This window comes from Dromaius novaehollandiae, chromosome Z (assembly GCF_036370855.1).
Source record: "Dromaius novaehollandiae isolate bDroNov1 chromosome Z, bDroNov1.hap1, whole genome shotgun sequence".
NCBI classification, from domain to species: Eukaryota; Metazoa; Chordata; class Aves; order Casuariiformes; family Dromaiidae; genus Dromaius; species Dromaius novaehollandiae.
The window spans coordinates 71,969,215-71,992,964 of record NC_088132.1 but is presented as its reverse complement, the minus strand read 5'-3'; the positions used below and the strand labels follow the sequence as shown (position 1 = coordinate 71,992,964).

Here is a 23,750-nt window from a genome sequence, read left to right as displayed (position 1 = left end):
GCATTCATTTAACTATTAAAAAAGTAAAAAAAAAAATCACCATAACAGTAGAAGTCCTTCCAGTATGGAGGTAATTAAATGTTGGGCATTCAGTAATAGCCTCGGGGTTATACACTGAACATAAATTCAGTCAATAATGTCTCATGCAATAAATCCAGTCAATAGTGTCTCATGCCATACTCCCAAGCCTGAGTGAACATCTGATTTCATTGAGGACAAGGAGCTTTTTTTTCATTGCCATCAATGAAAGCCAGATGTCAAAAGTTCAGCTTCTGTTGTCATCCTTGACAGTGTATCCCTGAAATATAACAGTAGTAAAGCTTGTATGGTTACTAATCTCAGTTCTAGCAAACTGCATTAGTAAACACTAATAAACTAATCTTTAGATTATCCTAACTAGGGTCTTAAATTAACTGCAGAGGAGTCATGTAAAGTGTACACTTTTAAAGGGCTCACTGAAGATCTCTAATGGTTGCAGCAGTTATTCAGAACACAAAACCATACTTCCATAGTTTTATTCTACAGTTCTTTATAAAGAAACATTGGAAAATCCCTAGGTAGTCCCAGAGAATTCCTGTTTATAATGGAATAAAGATATATGACCACTAAAAAACAAAACAAAAGCCAACAAACAAAATCAGGAGAAATAGTAATATCTGTCTATAAAATGTCCATACAAATACAGGTGTATCTCTGAGGATGCAAATTTAAAATGATCTGAATTCTAACATTTATCAGGAATGTTACACAAATTTAGGAAGGGTAATATTTTTGCATCTTATGGTTTGATCAGCTGTACAAACCAGCAATATTCATTTACTTGCTGGTAGTATGGAGTTAATTAATTTAGTGACATATCTGGAGACTTACAAGTGAAAGGAACTGCAGCTAGAAAAGTAGTTCAACCCTCTCCTAACTGAATGGGCCTCTGCAAGTCTGTATTTCTAGCCTTTGCGTTATCCTTTCCTTGGGGGCAGAGAGATTTTAGATTGGTGGATAAATCAGAGGATGTTTCCATCTCTGCATCAACTCTCCGGTGAATTTTTGGTACTTTTAGTTTTGATATAAGTGTGATCAGATATTTCTTCCTCATACCCATTTCCAAGTTATTTTAGATTTTAAAGGCCTGGCATACTCTCAGGCACAAATCTTAAATTTGGCAACATCGCTACAACAGACACATGCTTAAAGAAAGCAGAAGGCTAGACAAAACAGGATAATAAAGACTGTATTTAAAAGAGCAGGAAAGAAACAGAATGAAATGTCCCCAATTTGATAAGATTGCTGCGAAGAAATGAACTTGTAGGTTGGTAAAATTTGTGAGTTTTGCATCTGTACAGGCTGTAAGAATTAATGCTTACTACTTAAGGTTCCAGTGCATTTAAATAATTCTGTTACTATTTAATTGTATTTCTGGAGGACTGTGAATAGATATAAAAATATTCTATGCATGTTTATACTGACTAAACCTTTCCCAGGCCCTGAAACATTAGGGGGATTTTTCTTCCCAAAGAAAGGTCAGATTGATTCCTGATTTAATTAATTGCTAGTCATCATTAAAGTCAGGGTTTTATATGGTGTCTTAGACCCAGATGAATCCTCCTGTTATTAACTTCTTACAATCTGATAGTACTCTCTATACAAAACACACATCACAGACCAAGAACGCAGTGAACAGGTGACAAAAGACACCAGGAAAACAGGAGGTATCAGATTCCTATTTCTTTAATGGAAACATGTTGCTACAATTTGGGTATGTGATATTCTTGCATTTTTTAAATGTTTAAAAGAAAATGTACATAATAAAAAGTCAAAGGACACCAATGACTGTAGATATTTTAAATGACCAAGTCATAACAGAAATAAAATACATTACACAAATAAACAAAGGTTATATCCACAGTCATGAATACTCACTCTCCTCTACACAAAAACAACAATAAATAAAATCACATTATATGCAGATAGTTCTACTTACATCAGTACAATATACTGTGCAGCTTTCCATTCATTTTCTGCTAGACTGATAATAGGTTTTTCTGTTGTCCAGTATTTTTACATTAATAATGGACAGTATCACCCAAAAAAGGGGACAGAGTTAATGTCCACAGTGTCTATCCTGAGTCCTTTTAGTTTTGTGATAATTACAGCCTATGCACAAGAAACACAGCCAATTCTACCCATCGCCTTCATCCCGCCACTCTACCCACGTGTCCTCAGCACTTTTAGATCTGTGCAGTCAAGGAGACATTGTTACTAGGTAATACCACAACTTTTGGTCTAGTGCACCCTGGCCAGGTCCTATGCACCACTTAAATCCCATTTAAACTTTATGTAAGGGGACTATGTGGGATTTAAAAGGTGAATACGCTTTCTGCTGAGTCTTTAAGAAATTAGGTATGGAACAATAAAGACAGTGTACTGTACAGAAAGAGTTTGATCCCACCCTCACCAGAGTCAACAGTATCTTCATGGGAGTATAATCAGTCCCTGAGTATTTTCCCTCTTCCTTCTCCCTAACTCAACTGCACAGATACTTTCCCTATATTTTCAACAGATCTTTTCATTTCTTGCATCCTTTGCTGCAGAAGTCATTACAACATCTGCCACAAAGCTGCAATAGGGAGGTACTAAATATGAGAGGAAACATTAATCATCTCACATGGCACCAAAATAACTGTCCACAGATTAGTAACTGTGATATTGGCGTTTCAGTGGTGGCTCACTCCTATGTCACACTGCATTTGCAGTTCGCAGAGAAAGAAACGTCCAGATCATCAGCTAGTACGAATCAGCGTAGCTGTGCTGATTATATCAGCTGAAGGCTTAGTGTAACATTAGCAAAACCTCTGATCAGAGTTTGGGGAGAGAATTGTGCGTTCCTTGTGCATACCAGTTAAAATTACAAAAGAAACCTTAAAATGATTTTTTTTAAACCCTTTTTGGTACATTTCCTTTGTTTGCTCAAGTGTCTTCTAGAAACATTCACATGACAAAAACACCAAGCAACAGTTCACAGAGAGTGGATTTTAACCTTTCAAAGATTTAACACCTAATGAATCCATGTAAGATTTCAGAAGTACTATAGCTTAACATACAAACTTTAACAGTGTCAGATAATTTAGAATATTTTGGCTTTGATGTAGAATATTAACTTAGTGGTTAGTAAGAGATTTTGAATGAACTCTAAGCCTCATCTTTTGAAAGCCAGTTTTGTATGCTGTAAATCTTGTGTATGTCAGTTAAGAGGCACTCTGAAATGTAAATTCTGGAAGAAGTAATAGCATAATAAAAAAAACTATGTAATGATATACTGGACATAATTAAACACTAGTCCAAGGAAGCCTCAAAGCCATGGCAGCATTATCTTCTTGATCAAAATCAGCAATATCCTTGTAAGAACAGCAGCCATAACCATCATCCTTTCTTCTTCTATGGGTGAGAAAAAGGGAGAGCTGCATCTATGCCAGATTTAAGACTTTACTGGGGCAAATCAAAGTCCTTAGGCTTCCTGTCATTCTCTAGAGGAAAAAACACACTATCAAAGTCTACTGCACAGCTTGCTGATCCCGTAGACAGCCAGGTCTGAGGTCTATCACAAGTAGCTATTTGTTTTAATTTCAACAATCATTTTCCATCAGACTCAGAGTTACAATGTTAGAAGGTATCTGAGAGTGGAAAAAATACAGGTCTTTTGCCATCTGAACTCATTTCTGACTCTAAGTAGGGATATGCACAGTGCAAACACTTGATTCTTCCATTTGAAAGGTTTCACATATCCACAAATCTTCTTGTGCTTTCAATGGCAAGAAAGAAAGGAGGGAAGGATTAGAGGCATGTGCAGCACATACCTGAAGGCAAAACTTTTTCCAGCATTTCTTTAAAAGTATATTCCAAAAAGTAACTTTTATATGTCTTTGTTTCTGAAAAAGACTAAAGTTGCCTCCTACAATACATGCACATTGCTGAAATTTGTCCCTTGATTGTTCATTGCTGTGACAGAAGTTATTAGGACATGTCCCTGACCAATAAAATAAGTCATGCACCATTAGAACTTACCTATCTGTTCCTATCTGTCCTGCTTTGAGGGTCACTAAATTTGGTGTCATTACGTAGCATCAACGATTAGGGCAAAAACAAAAGACACTGCCTGACATCACCACACAAACAGACATCATCCAACCATGGCTGAACTACAACCTAGTTCTGCAGCCCAGTCATGCCCAGTAATCATACTGGCTTTAATGGGACTGCTCCAATACTCACAATATGCAGTACTAGTCTTGGGTGTTCTTAAGAGGAAAGGACACCAGCTGCAAACTTCAGATTAAACTTCATAAAGTTTTTGGTCAAGCCAATCTTTCAACTTCACTTAGTCAGTTACAAAGACAGGTAACATCTGACAATTCTGGCTCTAGATCTCAGATAATGGCTGGTATGGAAGAGGGCCAACGTGACCTGCGTCCACAGCTCAACAGCATGGCAGCCACAAGCGAAGGCTGAAGCTATATAAAAGCCACATCTCAGTGAAGAGGAAGCATTTCTGAATAAATGATGGAAAATGGCTGTGTCTCTTCAGAGTACTTCTGAAGCTAGAGAAAAAGGCATGAAAAACCAGGGAATTCAACAGTTTTCATTCTACCCTGGGAGAAATTGAGAAAAAAATCTCATCTGCATTATTTATAGAAACAGAATGGTTACATGGCTACTGTGAAGCGTAAAGGAGGGTAGTGAAGGATGTGGAACTGTCTTAAGCTCCGGAAAAGGTGGACTGAATTGCCAAAGAAATTTATGACCAGGACTATTAGCTTCCTGTCTTTGATGTCTATTCTTGGCTTTCCAGGAGCATTATGGCATTCATGAGGTGAAAATCGCTCCAGAGCCAAGGTCAGCTAAGGCTGATGCAGCCTGTTCTATTGCAAAGCTGAGAAATTCACTCTGAACTGCTTCAAGATGCCGAGTTTAAAGCCTGCAGACACTTCACAAAGGGCCTGCGCTTGCTTCCATTGAGTCAATGAGAGGTTTTTTTCATCAGCTTAATAGGAGTGGGATTGGATCTCCAAGTCAAAAAATGAATCAGAAATTAACCTCTCAGTAAAACACCCTGTCAGAGAACATACTTATTTTGTCCTGCACAACTCTCTCCTCCCAGCATTTTCAAAGCATTAGCCACATCTTAATAATTATCCATTAAAAAATAACAAAAGGCTTTCAAAAATGCAAGAAAGCATTTCTTAAAAACAATCTGAAAATAGATCATTAACATTTATTTTCAGAAGTGAATGAATACACCTCTTTATTAAACTGAATTCTGGACACAATCCTGCAAGGTGCACAGCACCCTCAATCCTAATTTTTAGCAATGGCTCCATATTCTCAGAACTTGGCTGGATTTGGTCTTCAGTGAAGCACATCACAGAAGGAACTGCTTACAAACTTCTGAGACAACTCAGAACAAAAAAACCATCCACAAGCAAAATTTCCAGAAGTACCTATGGCCAAGACTAAGGTATCTAGACATCTGACTCTAAAGCTGTGGGTCTCAGCATACTAAATCAGAGGTACTGTTGAAAGCTTTGCTTCACCTTTGTCTTTGGAGAGTAGTCTGCAATAGCCAGCTTGCAGTGGAAGTCTGCATGTTGAAGATAAGGAGCTGGAAGCCAGATAACTTGTCCCTAGAATCCTCAAGAAGAGACCCTATTAAGCTGAATAATATTAAGTAATTTAAAGAAATGCTAAATTAGCAGAAGATCTTTGACAAACAAACAGACAAAAAACCCAAAGCCACAAGTATAGTTTCAAGTTAACAGCCACAGCTGTAAGACGTAGCAAAAAACATATGGACTATGGGGCCAACCTTTTTCTGGTTTAAGTACATGGCAAGATTCCCTTTGGTTCAACCAGGACCAGGATCGTACCCTTTGGTCCCATGTGAGCAAAGCACTTAGAAGCTGAAGTCGAGCATATTTTAAGTGTGTTCTAAAGTACTGGGTTGAGTCAAGGCCCTCCTTGTGCTGCTCTGTAATACAGATGTATGTTTGTAATACGGGCAATTTGTTGCAGCCAAAAATGTAGGTTTTGAAAACTCTTTTGGGAATCCATTATTATTATTTTGATTAGACATTCTCTTACAGAGGTTGAAGCCTAAACATTGTGGCATTGAGCTAATGCAGATGAGCCAGAAAGGAAAAGTGCATTAGATGGTAAAGAATCTCTCTGCTGAATAATCTAAACTCAAAGCAGTTTGTGATCTATAGTCCTTGGAAGATCTGGGAACTATTAGCAAGAGGCCTGTGAAAGGCAGCTAAGAAGAGCAAGTTTATTTATGCTATGCAGGAATCTACTTATGTGAAATGTCTTAAATGATCTCTACATCTCCATGGCAAAAATGTACACGTGTTCCCAAATTCAGAAAGATTACAACCCGTTGATCTAAAATGTTCTAATATGCAAGAATGGTTCACCTATGGAGGATGGTGGGAGATGCTGGGATGTAAAATGTGGCCAGACCTCCATCAGCATCCCACCAGCAGATATCTCATGACAACACTTCCTGAGGACGTGATTAAAAACGCTTCACATAATTGGGGATCAGAATTATTACATTTTTAATTTAAGAGTGACCTTTAATTATACTTTTTCTGTTTGTTTTTTATTTTTAATTTAGAGTAAAATGGCACAATAAAAAAATTGTCCTAACAATTTGTTGTCCCAGCCAGATCTGTCCTGGCCCAGATCTTCCTGTTTGACTTAACAGTGCTTGGCACAGGAAAAAAAGCAGATCTACACTACTACGGTGCTCCCTAACTAGGGACTGAGGGAGTATGAGTTCAGTCTGCAAGGCAAGTCAGAGCAAACATTTCTTAAAAAGTTTATCCTTGAGATCATACCCACCCTTCCTCTACATTTTTAAAAAGTTTTCTTCCCTTTTTCAGTGGCAAAGTAATCAAATGGATAAAAGAAAGAAAGAATACTGAAAGGTATATTTCCAAATCAAAACATAAAACTCTCTTTGAAATTAGCTAAAAAAAAATTAATCACACCCCTCCCTCCCCCAAGCTAAATAAAGTCAACTGCTTGAAAAAAATTCCAAAAAACAATTAGAAATTCTTTTTTTCCACTCCAACACTACAGCAGTATAACTGCTGCTCTAGCCTATGTCCTTCTCTGCTGCCCATGGGCTAAGGAGGCCACTCCAGAAAACAGTGTCCATTGGCCTGTTACTTTGGCCAAGGCACCTTCGTAGAAGTCATACGCTGTAGGTCCAGAAAGGGAAATGGGATGATGTGAATCTACCATGTGAATGACAGCTCAGTAACTGTGAGGCCTAAAGATGCCACATCTACCTGCTCTACAGCCATCATCTACTCTGGAGCAGCCCTGAGATTTGAGAAGCCTTGCCCTGGGACATTGGATGATATTTCAAAAGGGCAGGCAAGGAACCACCACATATGTTAAGAGACAGTGCAATGTAAGAAACAGTAAAACCAGCCCAGGGAAATATCCCATGTGACCTGCACATATAACATTAACTGATAAAAGACAGCAGAAAGAAGATAAAGCCAACTTTTGCTCTTCACTCACTTCCAGCTACCCCAAAATGGTTTCTCTGAATTTGCCCTTGAGCTTCTCAGAGTGTGAAAGTTTTGTAGAACATGGGCTTCAGTGCCAGTTTTGAGGATAACTTTCATGTAAAGTATAACTATGGGACCCAAAAGTTCTGCTTCTGAAATCAGAATAGGATAAACCAAAAGATTTACCACATTAGAATCATGGTCATAGTTGGGTTTTCTCAGACAATGTTTTTATGGGTCTTATTCATCATGTTTATAATACATACTGTTCACTTCCATTTGTTGATTAGAAAGCATAGAGCTCTCCTCTAATATAAAATAACCTATCAGTAGCTAATTCATCACAGATTTAGTCTTGCTCCCAATAAAATTAATGGCAAAATTCCTAGGACTACTGATGGCAGAAATATTAAAATCAGCCCTACAGTAGTGTTTTACCACCCCAGTCATGGAGGTAGTGTGTTTAATTGTACATACATGAATGATTAGTCTCACTGACTAACATGAGACTACCCAACATAGGAAAAGTTAATTATTTTCAGGATCAGGGCCATCATATGGACAATTGTATAAGCACATTTATATTGGTTAAATAACTATTTGCATGTTGCACATGCTTGGAGAACAGAGTGGGGCAGAAAGCTTGTTATTATCCATAATTGTTATTATCCATAAACTCCCTTCTCTTCCCCACATACTGATTTTTAAAATGTATTTACATCTATTGACTTTCCCTGCATGTTACTCCTGTCATAAAAAATATGTCTTCAAACGTTCACTCCCCTTAATTTTTAATCCTACCAAAGCAAAAAATAGATATTTTAATAGAAAAATACAAGATAAAAATTATCCTAAAAATAAAATGTTAGCATGAAATGTTGTTTTTACACAAAAGACCCTCTTTTGAATTGCCTCTGCTATACAAACACTTCTGTATCTTTCATATTTACATATTTTGGATGTAATCCTGTACTCACTGAAGTTAATGGGACTTTGCCATTGACTTCACTGGGAACAGGAAGAGGCTCTTCATAGACTATATTTGCCTCTCTGAAAGGTGATGGCAGTGGGGAGAAAAGAGCATGATAAAACACACGTAAGACTGAAGAATTAGCCAGTCCTCTCCGGAGGCTTGATTGTCTTCTCCCATGCTATTTTATACCAGTGAAACTCCACGTCCTTCACTGGAGCTGTTCCTGACTCCCAGTGTGTACAAGGGAGAACCAGTGCTTTTCAGTGCGCTACTGTACACACAAGGCAGGGATGACTTGTGTGTGTTTCCACCTGCCTGACTTTCTCAGTGGAGTTAATTACACCCAAGCGCCAGTTCCCTCCCAGGAGTGAGCTCTATATATCCAGTCCTGCATCCCCTGTAATCAACGGCAATCATTCAGCGATGCAGGATCACACCCCAAATGAAGCCCTTTTTTCATTTTGACAGCAAAGCAGCACCTGTGTCTGTGAAACCACATTCGATACCCACAAGTGAGATTTCATTAAGGAAGAAGGCAGTAGGAGCTAAAAAAAAAGGGAACCAAAAGAGGCATCCCCATCAACCAAGCCCAAATCTGCTGCCCTTAGCATATGCCTTAAGAAATATTGTCTTTACACATTAAGTACATCTTATAAGATCAAACTTTGTCATTTTCTTTTTTCATGAGATGAAAGGCCATGTGGTATAATGTGATTAGTAAATCATTCCTGAGCTTCTGAAAGAAATTAAGATAAAATTACTGCTTAAAAGAGTAAGTTCTTCGAGAGCCTCTTCTTTTTACACTGATGTCTTTGGTTGTGTCCATTTCCCTAATTTCTTTTTCCAGGAAGAATGGGATTATTTTTCTTCTTCTTTATGCAGCAGAAAAATGAGATCTAATGGAGTCTTCACGTAACTGCCGATGTTTCCCCATGTTACAGTCCTCCTGTTGAGTTCGTCTTTCAATAGTGATTCTGTATTTCTTTCTGCATGAAAGGGGAAGAACAGAGTGAGAAAACCTTCTCCTGCTATAGCATAACAGGACTTCCCTTATAAAGAATGCCTGTAGGGGACAGCTGGGTTCCAGTTGAAAAATGAAATGCGACAGAATGTGAAACCCTGGTCAAAGATTAAAGTAGTTTGCCTTGAAACATTTTACCCTAGCCCAAGAATGCCTGTTAATTTCTACACAGCAGTCTCAAAGCACCAAGACACAGACATTTGTTTCTTTGAAAATTTCTGATCTAAGTGATTAGGAAGTTTTTGTGAAGCAGCATGTGAACTGTGTCACATCACTGCTTTATACTGATCAAAGCCAAACTTCTTTCCTGTATACAGGGGCACTTTCTGCAGAGTTCAAACAATGGAGCTGACTATTCAGTTGCATTTCTCACTGAAACTATACATTAACTAACTAACCCTCCCATCTCCCTCTGAGGAAAGCTACTATGTTTATAATGTCAGTGGAGGTAGTAAGATGAATTAAGAAGTGGGCTGTAGAGGATAGATAAGGAATAAATACAACTGCTCATGCATCAGACAGTTTTTCCTGTGCATCTTCCTCCAGGTCCTTTTGAAGAATTGTGTTAATGCTAATTTATATGTCAAACAGAAGCCTTCAGATTGTTTTTCTGTTCCCCTTAGTACCAAGATCTCCAAAAAAAAGAATCATTAGACTCCCCACATTTATATTTTATGCATTTAGGCATCTACTGGGTTTCAGGACCAATTTTTCCAAAGGGCCTTAGAGTCCAGCCCCTCTGTATACAGAACTGCTTATGCAGATGCATGACAAAATATTTGTATGCCAAGGATATCTCTCTTTCATCTGCCTGCGTAGCAGGAGTCAGAGCCAGACATACAGTGATGAAAGAAGGCTTTTCAAGACACCAAGATTTTTAAAAAGGTGTTCTAGCCAGATAAGGTGGTTCAATAGAAAGTGGGTACCTACACATCCTGAAAAACTCCCCTAGACATCTGTGTCTGTATCTGACCAAAAAACTTTAAAAATCTATATTCTTCATTTATGCTTATTCAAGTCAGTCCTTTCACAGGTCAGAGAATGCACAGAAGTAGCTCATGCACAAGAACAGGCTCATATTTTAGGAATGCAGCTCTTCTTTAAATCCTTTCAAAGCTACATATCAGAACTACAACACAGATTCTTCATCAGAGTTCATATGCACACTCAAAACAGTATTTGCATGTCCCTTTGTGGTGATTACAGATCCAAATGATCAGAGAGATGCAATCAGAAGGTGCATATGCAGTACAAATGTTGTAGAAGCTGCAGGTACAAATCGCTTCCAGGCACACAGTTCCCAGACCTGCATTTTCTGAAAATCTGAGCCATACATCCTGATATGCCACATTTCATGTATTTATTCTAAAAGAGAAATTAGGGGCTTGACCGTACTCCTGCTTTCAATGGGTGCAATCAGATCTTCAGGGTAAAATTCACCTGCGTGCTTTCAGATGTCTCCAAAGTGCAGGTCCATCTGAGTTACCTGCACCTTCCTTAATAGTCAACAGAGAGAAATAGGCCTTTCTAGGAGGCATTCTTCTGACCTATTTTACATGAAGATGACATGAACTGCACCAAAAATGTGCCTATTTCTCCCCTTTGACCATAAATAAGAAGACTAGGTGTTGAGCTCAAGTGTAGATATCCACTTTTACAGACACCCAGCTCTGCTCACATAAATTTCCACCCCAAATCTTACTGTCAGATGCTTAAGAGTTTAAGAGCTGTTCCTACACTGAACACTCCATATAGTTTTATACCAGCTAAGGATGAGTCTTTTGCCACATTTCCTGTGCCTACCCATGAACTTCCTCTCAGTATCAGCTATGCTAAAAAAAAAAAACACCTAAAAGTTACCATCTCAGATTGGGAAGGTATAAAAAATGCAAGAGCCTATGATGACATACAATATGGACATACTTGTATTTTATCTTTTTTTGGTTTCTTAAAGACAAAAAAGTCAGTCCCAACTATCTTGCCTTGTCTTAGACACAAATAATACATTACGTAAGCACTAAACACATGCAAAAAACCCTTTTTCTCTAACCATAGAGTTTCTATAACATGGACAGCAAAGGTCCTCTCCTCTCATAACGGTGGATTAATTGGCCATGCAACTAGTATCAGTCATCCTATGAAATTTCAGTTATAAGTACTTGATGAATAACCTTGGGCTCTGAGATATTTTGAAACCTTGGATGCAGGCTGGTGAACTAAAGTGGGTTTTGCTTGTTTCATTTTGTTAAAGTGTTTTATAGGTAATTACTTTCATTGAAGAAAATGATTTGATTGTTATATGCAGAGGTTAAATCTATTCTCCTGCTTGTCTTTTCTCTTCCATGCCATAAGAGGATAAACCACACCACATATAGGATGCTGAACAGGTGTTAAAATAATTTGGTGTGTCAGTGCAGGATCAACTCTTAACACTTTAAATTTGCTGACCAACAGTGTAAGCATTATTTTTCTTAAAGAGGCATGAAACATCAATCACCCAGCACTGACACCAGTTTATTAAGTTAAACATACAGCTTTGAAATCCAAATATTCTCTTAAACCAAACAGAAATCTCTTTCTAGCTTCCAGTAGAATTCTGCTCAATAATCAAAACTAAGCATGATACCAGGCAAGTGATATAAATCTCTCACATGATCACAGACTGCACAATTAAGCTGGCAAGGAATACCAAACAAAGGTGGCTTTCAAAGCCAAGACATTTTATCAAGGGAGTTGTGAATGAACAGAACACACTGGAATTATTTCCTCGAGTAAAGTTACTCAGAGATGTAAGCTTTTACAGGACAAGGCTCTGAATCCATAAAATGATTTGGATATGCACAGAAGATAAGGACAGTCAAAGTGTGTTCACAGTCTTTGGTGGGAATTTTACCACAGATGATTATGGTGCCTCTCTGTCTCCCACCTTCCTCACATCAAGGGTGTGCTGCCAAGATCTGAGAGGTTTAGATGAAGAGTAAAGAATTTAAGAAACTTGCAGTTAATTGGACTGACCTGAAAAAGTAAAAAGCCATTAGCAATCCTGCTCCGAGCAGAGCGCCCACAACTATTCCTGTAACTGCTGATTCTCCTAGACCACCTGCTTGAAAAAGGGAAAAATAAACGATCAGGGTTCACATTGAGAACTATTTGCATTCACATATTCGAAAATACACAGGACTAGGAAATGAATGACCAGCATCAGACAATAACGAAAGCCATTCAGAGTTCAGGACTCCGTGGGAACCTTTTCTTCAGTTTCAGTTCCTGCATGTTTATTTTTTGTCCCTGCTTTCCTTGAGGTTAAACAAGTCCCTAAGGTCAGTGCCAAACAAAGTCAGAAAGATGTGATATGCAGGGATGTTGTTAAGAAACTGGTCTGGACAGCGTGGTCTGAATCATAACACCTGGACTGTGATTATAACAAGTCATATAATAGGAATCAGCACTGAATATCACCTAAGAAACAATCTTATTTCACCTGGTTTAGCATCATAACCAACTATCAGCCAGGTTTACTAAAATGACCGTATGATTACTCAACAGCTCCACAGACTTCTTCTGAACCTATGCTGTTTCGAGTTAAAGCCACATGAGCTTTGCCTTGCCCCAAGTCTGCACAGGGGCACAGCGGGGACACAGTGGCTAAAGGGGAGCCCAACAGGGACTGTCATTCTAGGAAGCACAGGGCAGCTAAACAACAATATCATTTTCAGGGGGGCGCAGCCTGCTCTCTTTCTCCATGCCTTAATCTGAATTCGTGGAAAGGAACAGAGAAGAAATAAGCAAATCAAACAGCTCCCTCCTCTTCGTTTATCCTTGACCCTTTGAGGGGATTGTCTCTGTACACCAAGATGTGTGGAAGGAACAAGGTGCATAGCTATACTGTGTACCTGTGCTGAGCATGGAGGGCATGGGCTAGAAGTAGTCTCTCCGGTGTTTATATGCATAGGGTTTTTCAAGGATTGATGAATTAACAAGCTGCAAATACCTTTTCACTGCTGGGCTAGCAATTTGTTTCCTGTGAAGACCTAAGACCACACTTCGCCATTCAGGCACCCCCATCTTCCTACCCTTATCTCCTTGCAGTGCCCTGCTCAGTATGACATGGTCTGCAGACTCAGTATGCTGGAAAACACGGACATCTGCTCTGTGGAGAGTAGTCCCAACTTTCTGGATTTGCAGTGGTTAGCCTGTTCAACCTACTTCATTTCTTCTCACCTTACTGGACTCCTCACAGTATCTTCTCTCAGCACTGAAAAACCGTTCTGCACTGGAAGAGCAAACACTGCTCCTGTCAGACTGAGCTCCCCAACTTCTAACTATCAGTACGGTTATTCTCAACTACAAGGTTCAGTTATATCCTTTGCTTCTTTCTGACTAAAAGAGATTTTACCTTTTAGCACCTGGAAGGTCCCAGAGCCTCCAGGGCACTGGGCCAGTGCCTCATGCAGACATCATGATTACTATCATATTTAAGTTCAGGAGAGTGATTCAGATCACGTACTATCGAGGGCTGGCAGACTCTTGCCTTCTGAATGGTCGGCAGAGACACATAGTCAGGATGTCTCAGTTGGACAACTGTGCTAAGCAATCTAATATGGGCCATTATGCTGCATCACCACATGGATTCCTCTCTGTGACAGCCTGGATGCAAGCATTATATCACTAAACTTACATGATTTACACGGTGTATTGTTTGTGTGCTCTGAAACACGGCTTTCATCTAATCTCAGCCTGCCGTGACTCCAAGGATATTTCACATTTGATCGAATTTCAAAACGTCCCTGCTTTCCGTAGTAGTCCCCGATCACCTATGCAAAAAAAGAAAGGAATGAAAACATTTTCCTGTTAACTACAGAAAACAAACAGGAGAGGTGCATCACTTGAACTTTTGTGGCAGGATGCTGAATGACTGAGAATAGGGCTGAAGGGGTCTTTGGGAGGTCATGTAGTCCATGCCCTGCCTCAAGGCAGGACCAGCTGAACAAAAGCATTCCTGGCAGATGCTTATCTAACCTGCTTTTACAACCCTCCAGAGATGGAGTCTTGACAGCTCCTGTAGGCAATTATTCTGGAGTTTAGCTATCTTCACTGTTAGTGGTTTTCCCTAACATGTAACCTAGATCTCCCTTGTTGTAATTATCCATCACTACTTATTCTACTGCCAGTGGACACAGAAGCTTTTCCTTTCTGAAACATCTGTTTACATATTGATAGACTACTATAATGTCTCCCCCCAGGCTTCTCCTCTTTATAAACCTGATTCACACAAGTGTTTAGCTCTCTGAATAATCCTACTGCTCTCCCTGGACTTTCTTCAATTGCTGCACTATGGACTGAGTGCTCACGACTGGAGGTACTGCAGTGGAGGTCTTCAGGACACCTGGACAACTGAAAGTTCTGATGTTCCTGACAGCACATTCCTGAATGGACTTTTCTTTTTAGCACAGACCTGGAAGTACTTGAGGTTCAGCTAAAACTTCCACATCTTCTGCAGAATTACTACAGTCAGTCATTCTCTACCTTGTAATTCTGCAGTTGTTAATATTTACATAGAAAAGGCATTTTGGGTTTATCATTCTGGTAACATGTGCTATCATTTCAGACCAATTCATCAAGATGCTTTAGAATTTACGTCCTGTCCTCAAAAGTAAATCAAGGCTTTATTCAAGATAAGATACACTGGATCTACTGCAAAGTTGCAGGACTAAATTGTGGTAACAGTAGTAGGTCACTCATCTGAAAGCAGTTCCCAAAAATCTATACACTCTAATAAAGGTAAAAGGCCATATACGATACACAGCCACTGAAGGAGTCAGCAGGGATGGCAGAAGCACATCAAAAGGCCTAAGTTTCCAATTATGTATAAGATACATCTATAAGTACATTGGGTTTAGATATTAGAGTAACACTTCTTTTATTCAGGCTACTGATAGCCAGTTCAAATCTTACACCTGAACTCCATTTTGAAGAGAAAGATTTAGAAGGCACATAACATTTGCCTTGGTTAGCTACACAAAGGTAGATTTCACAGTAAATAAGGGAGCAGATTTCTCTCCCAGTATTGCAAGTGCTGGTTAAGACTTTTTTATATTAGTTCAAAAATACAGGCAAATTCAGTAAATTGGAAAAAGTACAGAAAAAAACCTTGGAGACCATTTGCAGGCAGCACACAATTCACTGAGAGACTGTTTCACTTATTGAGCAGGAGTGGGAGAGGTGTCTTTATTACAGTGTAACTCTTCTCTACCAAGAGGACTTACTAAATATGAAGGGATGCAGAAAGGCTTAACAAGAACAAATAGGTAGCAGCAAACTGATTCATATGAGAAATAACATTTTTAAAGAGCAGGAGTGGTTAAACACTGGAACAAACACTGAGGGAGCAAGTGAGACAGTCCCTGTTTTTCAGTGTCTTCAAACGAAAAATGAATGCCTCCGAGAGGGTGAGCTTTGGTCACATGTAAACTGCCAGGCTCCAAACAAGGGTAAGAGACTGTGCCTGCCTGTGATGCAGCAGAGGTCAGACTAGGTAATCTGATGTTTTCCTCTAGCTTTAAACTCTATGAATGAATTTAGGAAAACATCTCTGACCAAACACGGGTTTGTCTGGCTCAGTTCCACGAAGAAACAAAAGTTTTCATGCCGACATGGAAGGAATTGGCAGAATGAATAAAACAAAGACATCAAAGAAACCATGTTATTAGTCAGAGTGAAGCATGAGGGCAGAAATGAAAGTAGCAGAAACAAGTAATAAATAATTGCATATTGAATATGTAATTTGTATGTATATTTATATGTATCATCATCATAAAGCAGAGAGAAATTAAGATGAGAAGTATGCTAAAGGGGAAGAGGAATGCAACATCAAAGAAATGAAAGACAGTCTGAATTGGAAATGAAGGAAAGCAAAGGAGGGAAAGCTGGAAGAATTAGACTAAATTGATAAACATGATAAAAAGCTAACACACTGCGCAAAAAGAGGAGATATACTCTGTTCCTATCAAACTTATCCCAATCAATTTGTCCTACTAACTTTAAGTAATGATGATTACTCCTACCCGTGGGAGTGTCTGTAATTCACTGCTGGACTTTTTCAGTCATTTTCACCCACCAAAATGCACTAGTGATCACAGGCATTTAAAAAGACTTCCTGAGTTTGTATTTACTGCAGCATTGACATGAACAGTACTTTGAGAGTTCCCTTCATTAGATTCAAATCCACACATAAAAATGTCCAGCTCAGGTATACTGCAGCTTTGCATTTGAGCTTGCTGGCCTCTGACAAAGTGGGGAAGGCTAGCAAAGCTCAGGTTGATGCTGACATTGCAGCTAACAGTGCAATGGTAATGTACCCATATGCTTCAGCTGGAGTTAGGGCAATGTATGTATTAATAAACTCGGCAATACCATTTTAGTGTGTATATTTAATAAACAGATGCCCACTAACTAAACAGATGATACGATGTTACACCAAGCTCATTAACTCATCAGTGGCCAGTTGAAATAGTGTTTGTTTCCTTACCTCTTGTGTGCCTGCCTCTGGGTCCGTCATTGCAATCACAGAGAAATCCCCATATCTGTCTCCATTGGCATCAATGGACACCTGCCCTGCAATGCCTAAAGAATGGCATGTGAGGAATTAGAAAATTAATTAGTTAAAATACTGAGCCTTTCCAAGGAAAACAAGAAAACAGTGGACAGGTTTTACAGACTGATATGACAGGAAATCTCATCAGTCTCCCAGCATTTTTGTTGACATTCCAAAAGAAATTGTAATTTCAGCTCGGTGTCTGCATTCCTGAATTCTTAACATTTCTCCTTTTCAAATATTAAATGTGTGAGACTCGGGAATATGTGAGAAAAACCTTACCCAGAAAGCCACTGAGCCAGAATAAAACAAAAATACTTCTAATGCAAATTATTTATAGAGAGCTCAGCCCCAAAATAGCTAACGATGCCTCAGTAAAGAGAGTCCAGTTCACGTGCTGCAGAGACCTCCAGGGCACAGCCAGGAGCACCACAGCCTGATGGAGCTTGGGGCACCCATGCAGCTAATCCAGCATTGAATCCTATCTGATGGGATACTGGAGGCGGGGAGAGGGGGAGAGAAAAGAGGAACCACATATATTAAATGTACATTAAATCCTGCATTCATTTACATATGATTAACTGCATAATATGGTGCTGTTCATTTTACATTTTTGACCCCAGCTCACTTCCTTCCTTTACACGTCTGAGGGTAGAATCTGACATTCCCTTAAAGCAGCTGCCAGTCTTGTTTCACATACTTTAACAAAATTTAGACTCCTAAAGGCCATTCTGACAGATCATGGCTTCATCTTAGCAGCCCTTCATACAATGCAGTCGCATTAAAAATTCTATATATTAAATCATGTCTGATTCCTGATGATTTGAGAATTTGTTTTTAATAATGAGGAATAAATTAAACATCTGGTATGTATTGTGCATGTCTTAGACAACATCTCTATCTGTAACTCCTACTAATATTCTAGGAAACTTTGGGAAAACTTATAGTCAAGCATAATTCAAGTGGGAAGGGAAAACAGAGGGTCTCCAGTCCAACCTCCTGCTCAAGCAGGGTCAGCTGGGAGTTCAGAATAGGCTGCTCAGGGATTTATATGGTCTTGGAAATCTCAAAGCTGAGAGACTATACAACCTCGGTTTCAATGCTTAACTGTCCTCACGCTGAGAGGCTGCTGAAATGTGATCTTCCACTGCCTGACACCAAATGTAGCAATTTACACCTGTGCAAAGCCAGTGCAAGTCAAACAAGCATCACTTCATATCCATGTTACACAGGTTATGCCAGGCACAAAGCAGTAGAGAATCAGGCTGACAGTGACTGCAAATCAGAAAAGAGATGTCAGCTATTCAGCCAGAGTCCAAATTCCCCTCAGCATACCTAAGAATAGTAAACCTTCAACAGATTAACACACCTACATTTATCTGTTCTCTGTTCCCACTTTAACATAGTGATATCAGCAATGTTTAAGCCTATTGTGATTTTCAGCATATGCACTGTTAATCAAAAGATTTACTGTCAAACATTGAGTTTTAAGTATAACAGTACAGTAACCAAACAACTGTGAATTTGATTATTGCAGGAGGACAGAATGGGCATAACCAGTTGGCTACAAAAGCTTCGAAAGAGGCTGCTATAAAGAGCTGCAATGTCCTTGCCTACATGGCAGTCAGGTTGCTGGATCTGGCAGGAGGCTTTATATGGAACAGACACCTTCCCAGCCTAAGAAAGCCAAAACTGAATTATTGGAAGTAGGTACTAGAACTTGCTAAAACTCAGATTTCCTATGGGATTTTTTTAATGGGAAACACTAATTTTTTGACTTGCAATATGAATTAAAAGAAAGAGTTGAAATTTCAATATTTCCTAAGACGTTCCTCCCGAAGAAGCATATTTAGGAAATTTTACAACAACCTCAAAGAAGTACTACATTTGGATGAACCTAGAAGAATTTTATCTGGACTATCTTTTTGTTATATTATGCTAGATATTTACATACCAAAAAATGTTGCAACTGTTTCAGAGGAAACCTTAATGAAAAAAATACTGCCCACAGAATGTTCACTTCAGTCATATCAAAGTGTCTCTAACAACCCAGAAATAATGGTATTTCCCAAATTTGGTAAACCCAAGAAATATTTTGATCACTTCAGCCTTCTCTTCTGAAGTACATGTTGTTGTCTGTGCAGTTGCGGCTGGCAGTTGGGACTGTCTGTGAATGCTGCATGAAATGGCATCCACATCCAGTTAGGTTTCTGATGGGTCACCTACTCAGAGCCACCTGTAAGATCAGGTGCACAGGCAATTAGAGATCTGTATGTCAGCAATTACAAATTAATGGCAACAATTATATTTCTGATTATTGAGACCTGCAAAAGTTTAAGTGAATTATAAAGCCTCAGGCCTGCAACAGACCTGGTAACTGTATGGACGGACTGTATGCTGTATTTATTTTAGAGAGGTGCTTACAAACAGGATAAAGGGACGTGATTTTCCTACCAGGACTGGATTGTAAGAAGCCAAGTTGAAGGCTTCTTTTTAAATCAGGCCTATCCTTTTAAAATTAAGCTCAGCAAAGTACTGTCACAGGGAGGAGATGGCATATAACTTACATGGCATTTTGACCTTGCAAGCTGTGCCCTCACAGCTCAACTTGGCAGTTGCATTTTCAGAATAGCTATGACAGGTCACCCAGCAAAAACAAACTGGTTTTCACAAGTGAGGAAAGGGAACATTTTTTTCTTCCTGGCTGGTTTTACAAGTAAGGTGTGAGAACCTATTGTGTAACCTGTGGTCTCCTCTGCATGGAGCACATGGCACTATAAAAGACTTGCATGGGCACATCATCTGGTGGCTTTCTGGAGCAGAAAATTAGGCAAGAAAACACAGACAGGCTGTGCTGGAGCATCTGTTCATACATAGGATGGCCAAACAGTGAGGCAACTCTTTAGACAGCAAGTTACCTCTGTTAAAGGAGCGTGTTTTGGGAAGCCATAGATGAGAAAGGAGAAAACAGGGCATTTAGCACTGAGCACAGTCTGCAGGCATCCTTACGGGATGACTGGAGTCAGCATCATTTAAAGCAATCCCAAGGTTGTCTAAAGCCACGCTGTGGGCTTTTTGCCTCCTGTTCAGTCATAGTTTAAGAACATAAGAGGTTTTCAGCAACTGTCCTTCTTGCCTTCCTCCACTATGTCCAGTGTGTGTTCTCAGAGCAGAGAATCTGGCCACTAACTTTTCCTTACATGCTTAAATTAATAACTGGCTTCTTATCAAGGGAAAATGTTTCTTTCTGTTAGGCATTTCCATTGGAAATCTCATCAATGGTATTCCAAAAGACTGGACCATCGTAAGAGATGACAGATGAATCCAACAACATCAGAACTCAGTTTCTTTATTAATATCCCTGCCTGGCAAGAGCACTCACATAGCTTTACATCAGTAAGGTGACAAACATGTGCCAGTTGCACTGCAGAATCACAGCCTTCAGGATTAGGCACAGAAAGTCACAGTACTATTCAGCTGCTGCCTCTGAGATAACATGCAAAAGTCCTGAAAGAGGTTGGGAGGAAATCCTTCCAGGGCCCAAAAGAGCCTGTCAAGAAACAAAAAAATTGGCACCTGCTTGCTTCGATCCATTCCCAGCCTTTTAAGATAAAAAAGTCAAATGGAAAGAATGAGGCAATCTGAGAGCTAATAGATGCACTTGAGTAAAGTGAGCAGCTATAATCTTTTCAAAAACAAAGGAGCCTGAGAAAATTATTGGTATTTCTTTACAACATCAGTGAGGGTCATTAAATTGTTAGTTCTTTGAGCTGAATAACACCTCAAGGGATGGTGCAAGAAAAGTTCAGACTGGTATGTGAGACAGCCTTAAAGATGTAAATGGTTTCATATGGATATTTGCTTCTCATTTAAGAGTTAGATAGGCAGTGGTCCTTATTCTGCACACAGTAAAGACCTGATTTTTTTTTTTTTTTACTCTGAAAGCTGGAATTCCACATTAATTCTTACCTTCATATGTTCTGTTCCGCGTTTGCTGAACAATTTTTTCCCCATCTTTCTTACTGAAGCCATACTTCAGGACTTCCTGTAAAGCTAGAGCATAAAGAAGAATAGCATCATGGAATCCTTCCACAAACATGTTCACCTAAAAAGAAAAAAAAAAAAAAAAAAGCAATGGCAATTGACACATGAGAAACATCTGTCTTCCCTATGGAACTGCTTAACTGGAGAGAATCTCCAGATTAATCAAAATAACCAATTTAGAGGGTTATTTTCTCAACTGCTGGAACACAAAGGAATGTGTCTCGAAGAAAAAGCAAGAGCAAAAGGGTAACTTTTGACCCACTTCTAAAAACAGTTAACTACTATCTGCTATTCTGAACACTCAAATCGCACTTTAATGTTGTGTCTGAATAGTTCTGCAGATAGGGGAGAAATTTGCTGATCACAGTTCCCATGCCAAGCTGCACAAATTCTGCTGCCGATAGTGTGAGGTTCTGTAAGGTGCTGAGCACCCTCATCCCACAGCGCCGAAAATGTCCTCCTCCCTCTGCACAAAGGACTTAGCACCTGTCAGGATTGGGAAGTATGTTTTGCCATGATTTTTTTGGAGCGCACAAGTTTTTCTGACTGGTGGATTTGCTTGTTTAATGATTACCGCTTACACTTCTGGCCCTTGCTCAGCTGAGCATCTCTCCACTAGCGAATGAGCAATGGGGGAAACTGCTTACCCTGTACAGTAATGCGTTCCCTGGGACTGCCAGCAAAACAGTTTCCTATCTTTTATAGTTTTTTCAGTAAATGGTATGAACTAAACAAAATGTTGCTTTCTAACACTAATATAAGAAGACTGCTGCAAACTGGCCATGTCCTCCATGAGTCAACACAGACAGCCTGCAGCTTTTGTCCTGCAACACTCAGAGTATCAGCAATAGTTAAAAGCAGAGTGCTGCACAAACATTACAGGTTTGTTCACCCAAGCCAGGTGCACCTCAGCGATGAAGCAAGGAACTATATCAGGAGCTGAGTTCAGAGCCGGGCCCATCACCAAGAAGCAGACACACAAGTGGCTTGAACAGCACAGGTATTCCTCTCCTCTAAGCAACAACTCACATCTCTGTCCTGCTTGATGCACATCCTGGCTTGATGCACAATAATTCAGAATTAATTATCTTTTCAGCTGAAAGAAGGATGTTCCCGTTCACTCACACTTTAGTTACGCTGGAAAAGTGCCTGATGTGCTGAAACCAGCAAAGGTGTAAGCAAAGGTTGTAGCACATCATGGGGCCTCTTATTGTTGTTTCCAGTGAACAACACTCTTCTTATAAATATTCTCCTGGTTAAAAACAATATTTAGCTTATCTTCAATTTCAGTGTATCTAAACAACTAAAAAATGTTGGTAAATAAAGCACTGCTCAAAATCCCACAGTTTTAGCTGGACATTAAAAGAGCTAAAAGATGTAGCCAGTTAAGTAAATAACTGCTCCATAGATAAAAAGTATTACATAGTTGATTGGCCAAGCTGAATTAACCAAGCTCCCGGTTATGTAATTACATACAAGACATTCTTTCACTCTTAAACTGGTTGCCAACAGTAAGGAGAATTAAACCCGTTCACTGAAAATATGAAAGCTTACATTTCTCTGGCATTTAAAATTGGACTTTTAGATAACTTTGACCTGTTTCATAAAGAAAATGCACCGCTAATTTAGGGGAAAAAAAGCCAGTATAACAGAAGGCGCTGAACAGCTCAGTTCAGTATGACAGCCAAAGACTAAAAGGCAGCTGAAGTTATTTTGACCTAAAGAGAAAGCACAAAAGAAAAGGTGAAAGTCAACCTTTTGGCGGAATAGCAAGAGCTGATGGAGACAGTGCACTCTAGGACAGGCTTTGCCAGTGGGGGATTTAATTTTTCAAGACAAAAAACAAACAAACAGACAAAAAAGCACCTCACAAAGCTGGACCACCGCTTTATGTGCCAGCCTTAGAATCCAAGTGGCCTGTGGATGATCAAACATGGGCTTTCATGATGTGACACTCATTCTCTCGGGAGGAGAAGGAATGAGTCTCTCTGGTTGCCTGCTGACTGATTTAGGGCTTGTGGTTGGCATGAGTTTCAAGGAAAGCTATTTGTCGCTTCCTTTGTCCATGGCAAAGACCTCTCAGTGTAACACAGCAACCATCAAAATCTGTTTTGTCAGCTAACTTGCTCAATCTCAAATCTACCCATGCAACCAGCCAGAAAACCCTCCCGTAGACGTTACAGAAGATTTGCCAGATGAGTCTTGGCAAAACTCGCCTGGCAGCTTGGGAGGGTATTGCTGCAGCCTCCTGCCTTGCCCCTTGGCCAGGAGTCCTGACATTGCATAGGCAAATCATCATAAAATCATCTGTGCCACCTCGCAGTTCCTCCAGTACAAAATTCAGCATTTTTCCTTACATTGTCAAGGAAGGTGAAACTACTGGTAATTCATGCTATTTCAAATCTTTTCCTAAAAGAGTGATATTTACAAATTGCAGCTGGAAAGCCAAGCAAATGCTGGGCACACTGGCTACTTTTCAGACTTCTCCAGCACCAGTTTTTGAAGAGGGATACAGGATACCATGAAGGGCGTAAAGTTTTCCTG

At 39.5% G+C, this 23,750-nt stretch overlaps 1 protein-coding gene across 2 annotated transcripts in view; it reads right to left on the bottom strand.

Moving 5' to 3' along the window:
- Window positions 1-1,709: 1,709 nt before the first annotated feature.
- The window catches only part of LOC135324755 (atrial natriuretic peptide receptor 3-like), a 49,142-nt gene continuing 27,101 nt past the window's right edge, over window positions 1,710-23,750 (bottom strand). The window contains exons 4-8 of one of the 2 annotated variants that reach the window (XM_064501633.1): window positions 21,132-21,267; window positions 17,097-17,191; window positions 14,247-14,382; window positions 12,584-12,668; window positions 1,710-9,533 (exon numbers count right to left, since the gene is read on the bottom strand). In XM_064501633.1, the coding sequence (XP_064357703.1) occupies window positions 9,422-9,533; window positions 12,584-12,668; window positions 14,247-14,382; window positions 17,097-17,191; window positions 21,132-21,267 (564 nt within the window). In that variant the 3' untranslated portion in view covers window positions 1,710-9,421. Of the gene's footprint in view, window positions 9,534-12,583; window positions 12,672-14,246; window positions 14,383-17,096; window positions 17,192-21,131; window positions 21,268-23,750 lie in introns of both variants that reach the window. The other variant, XM_064501632.1, reaches the window with a different exon arrangement.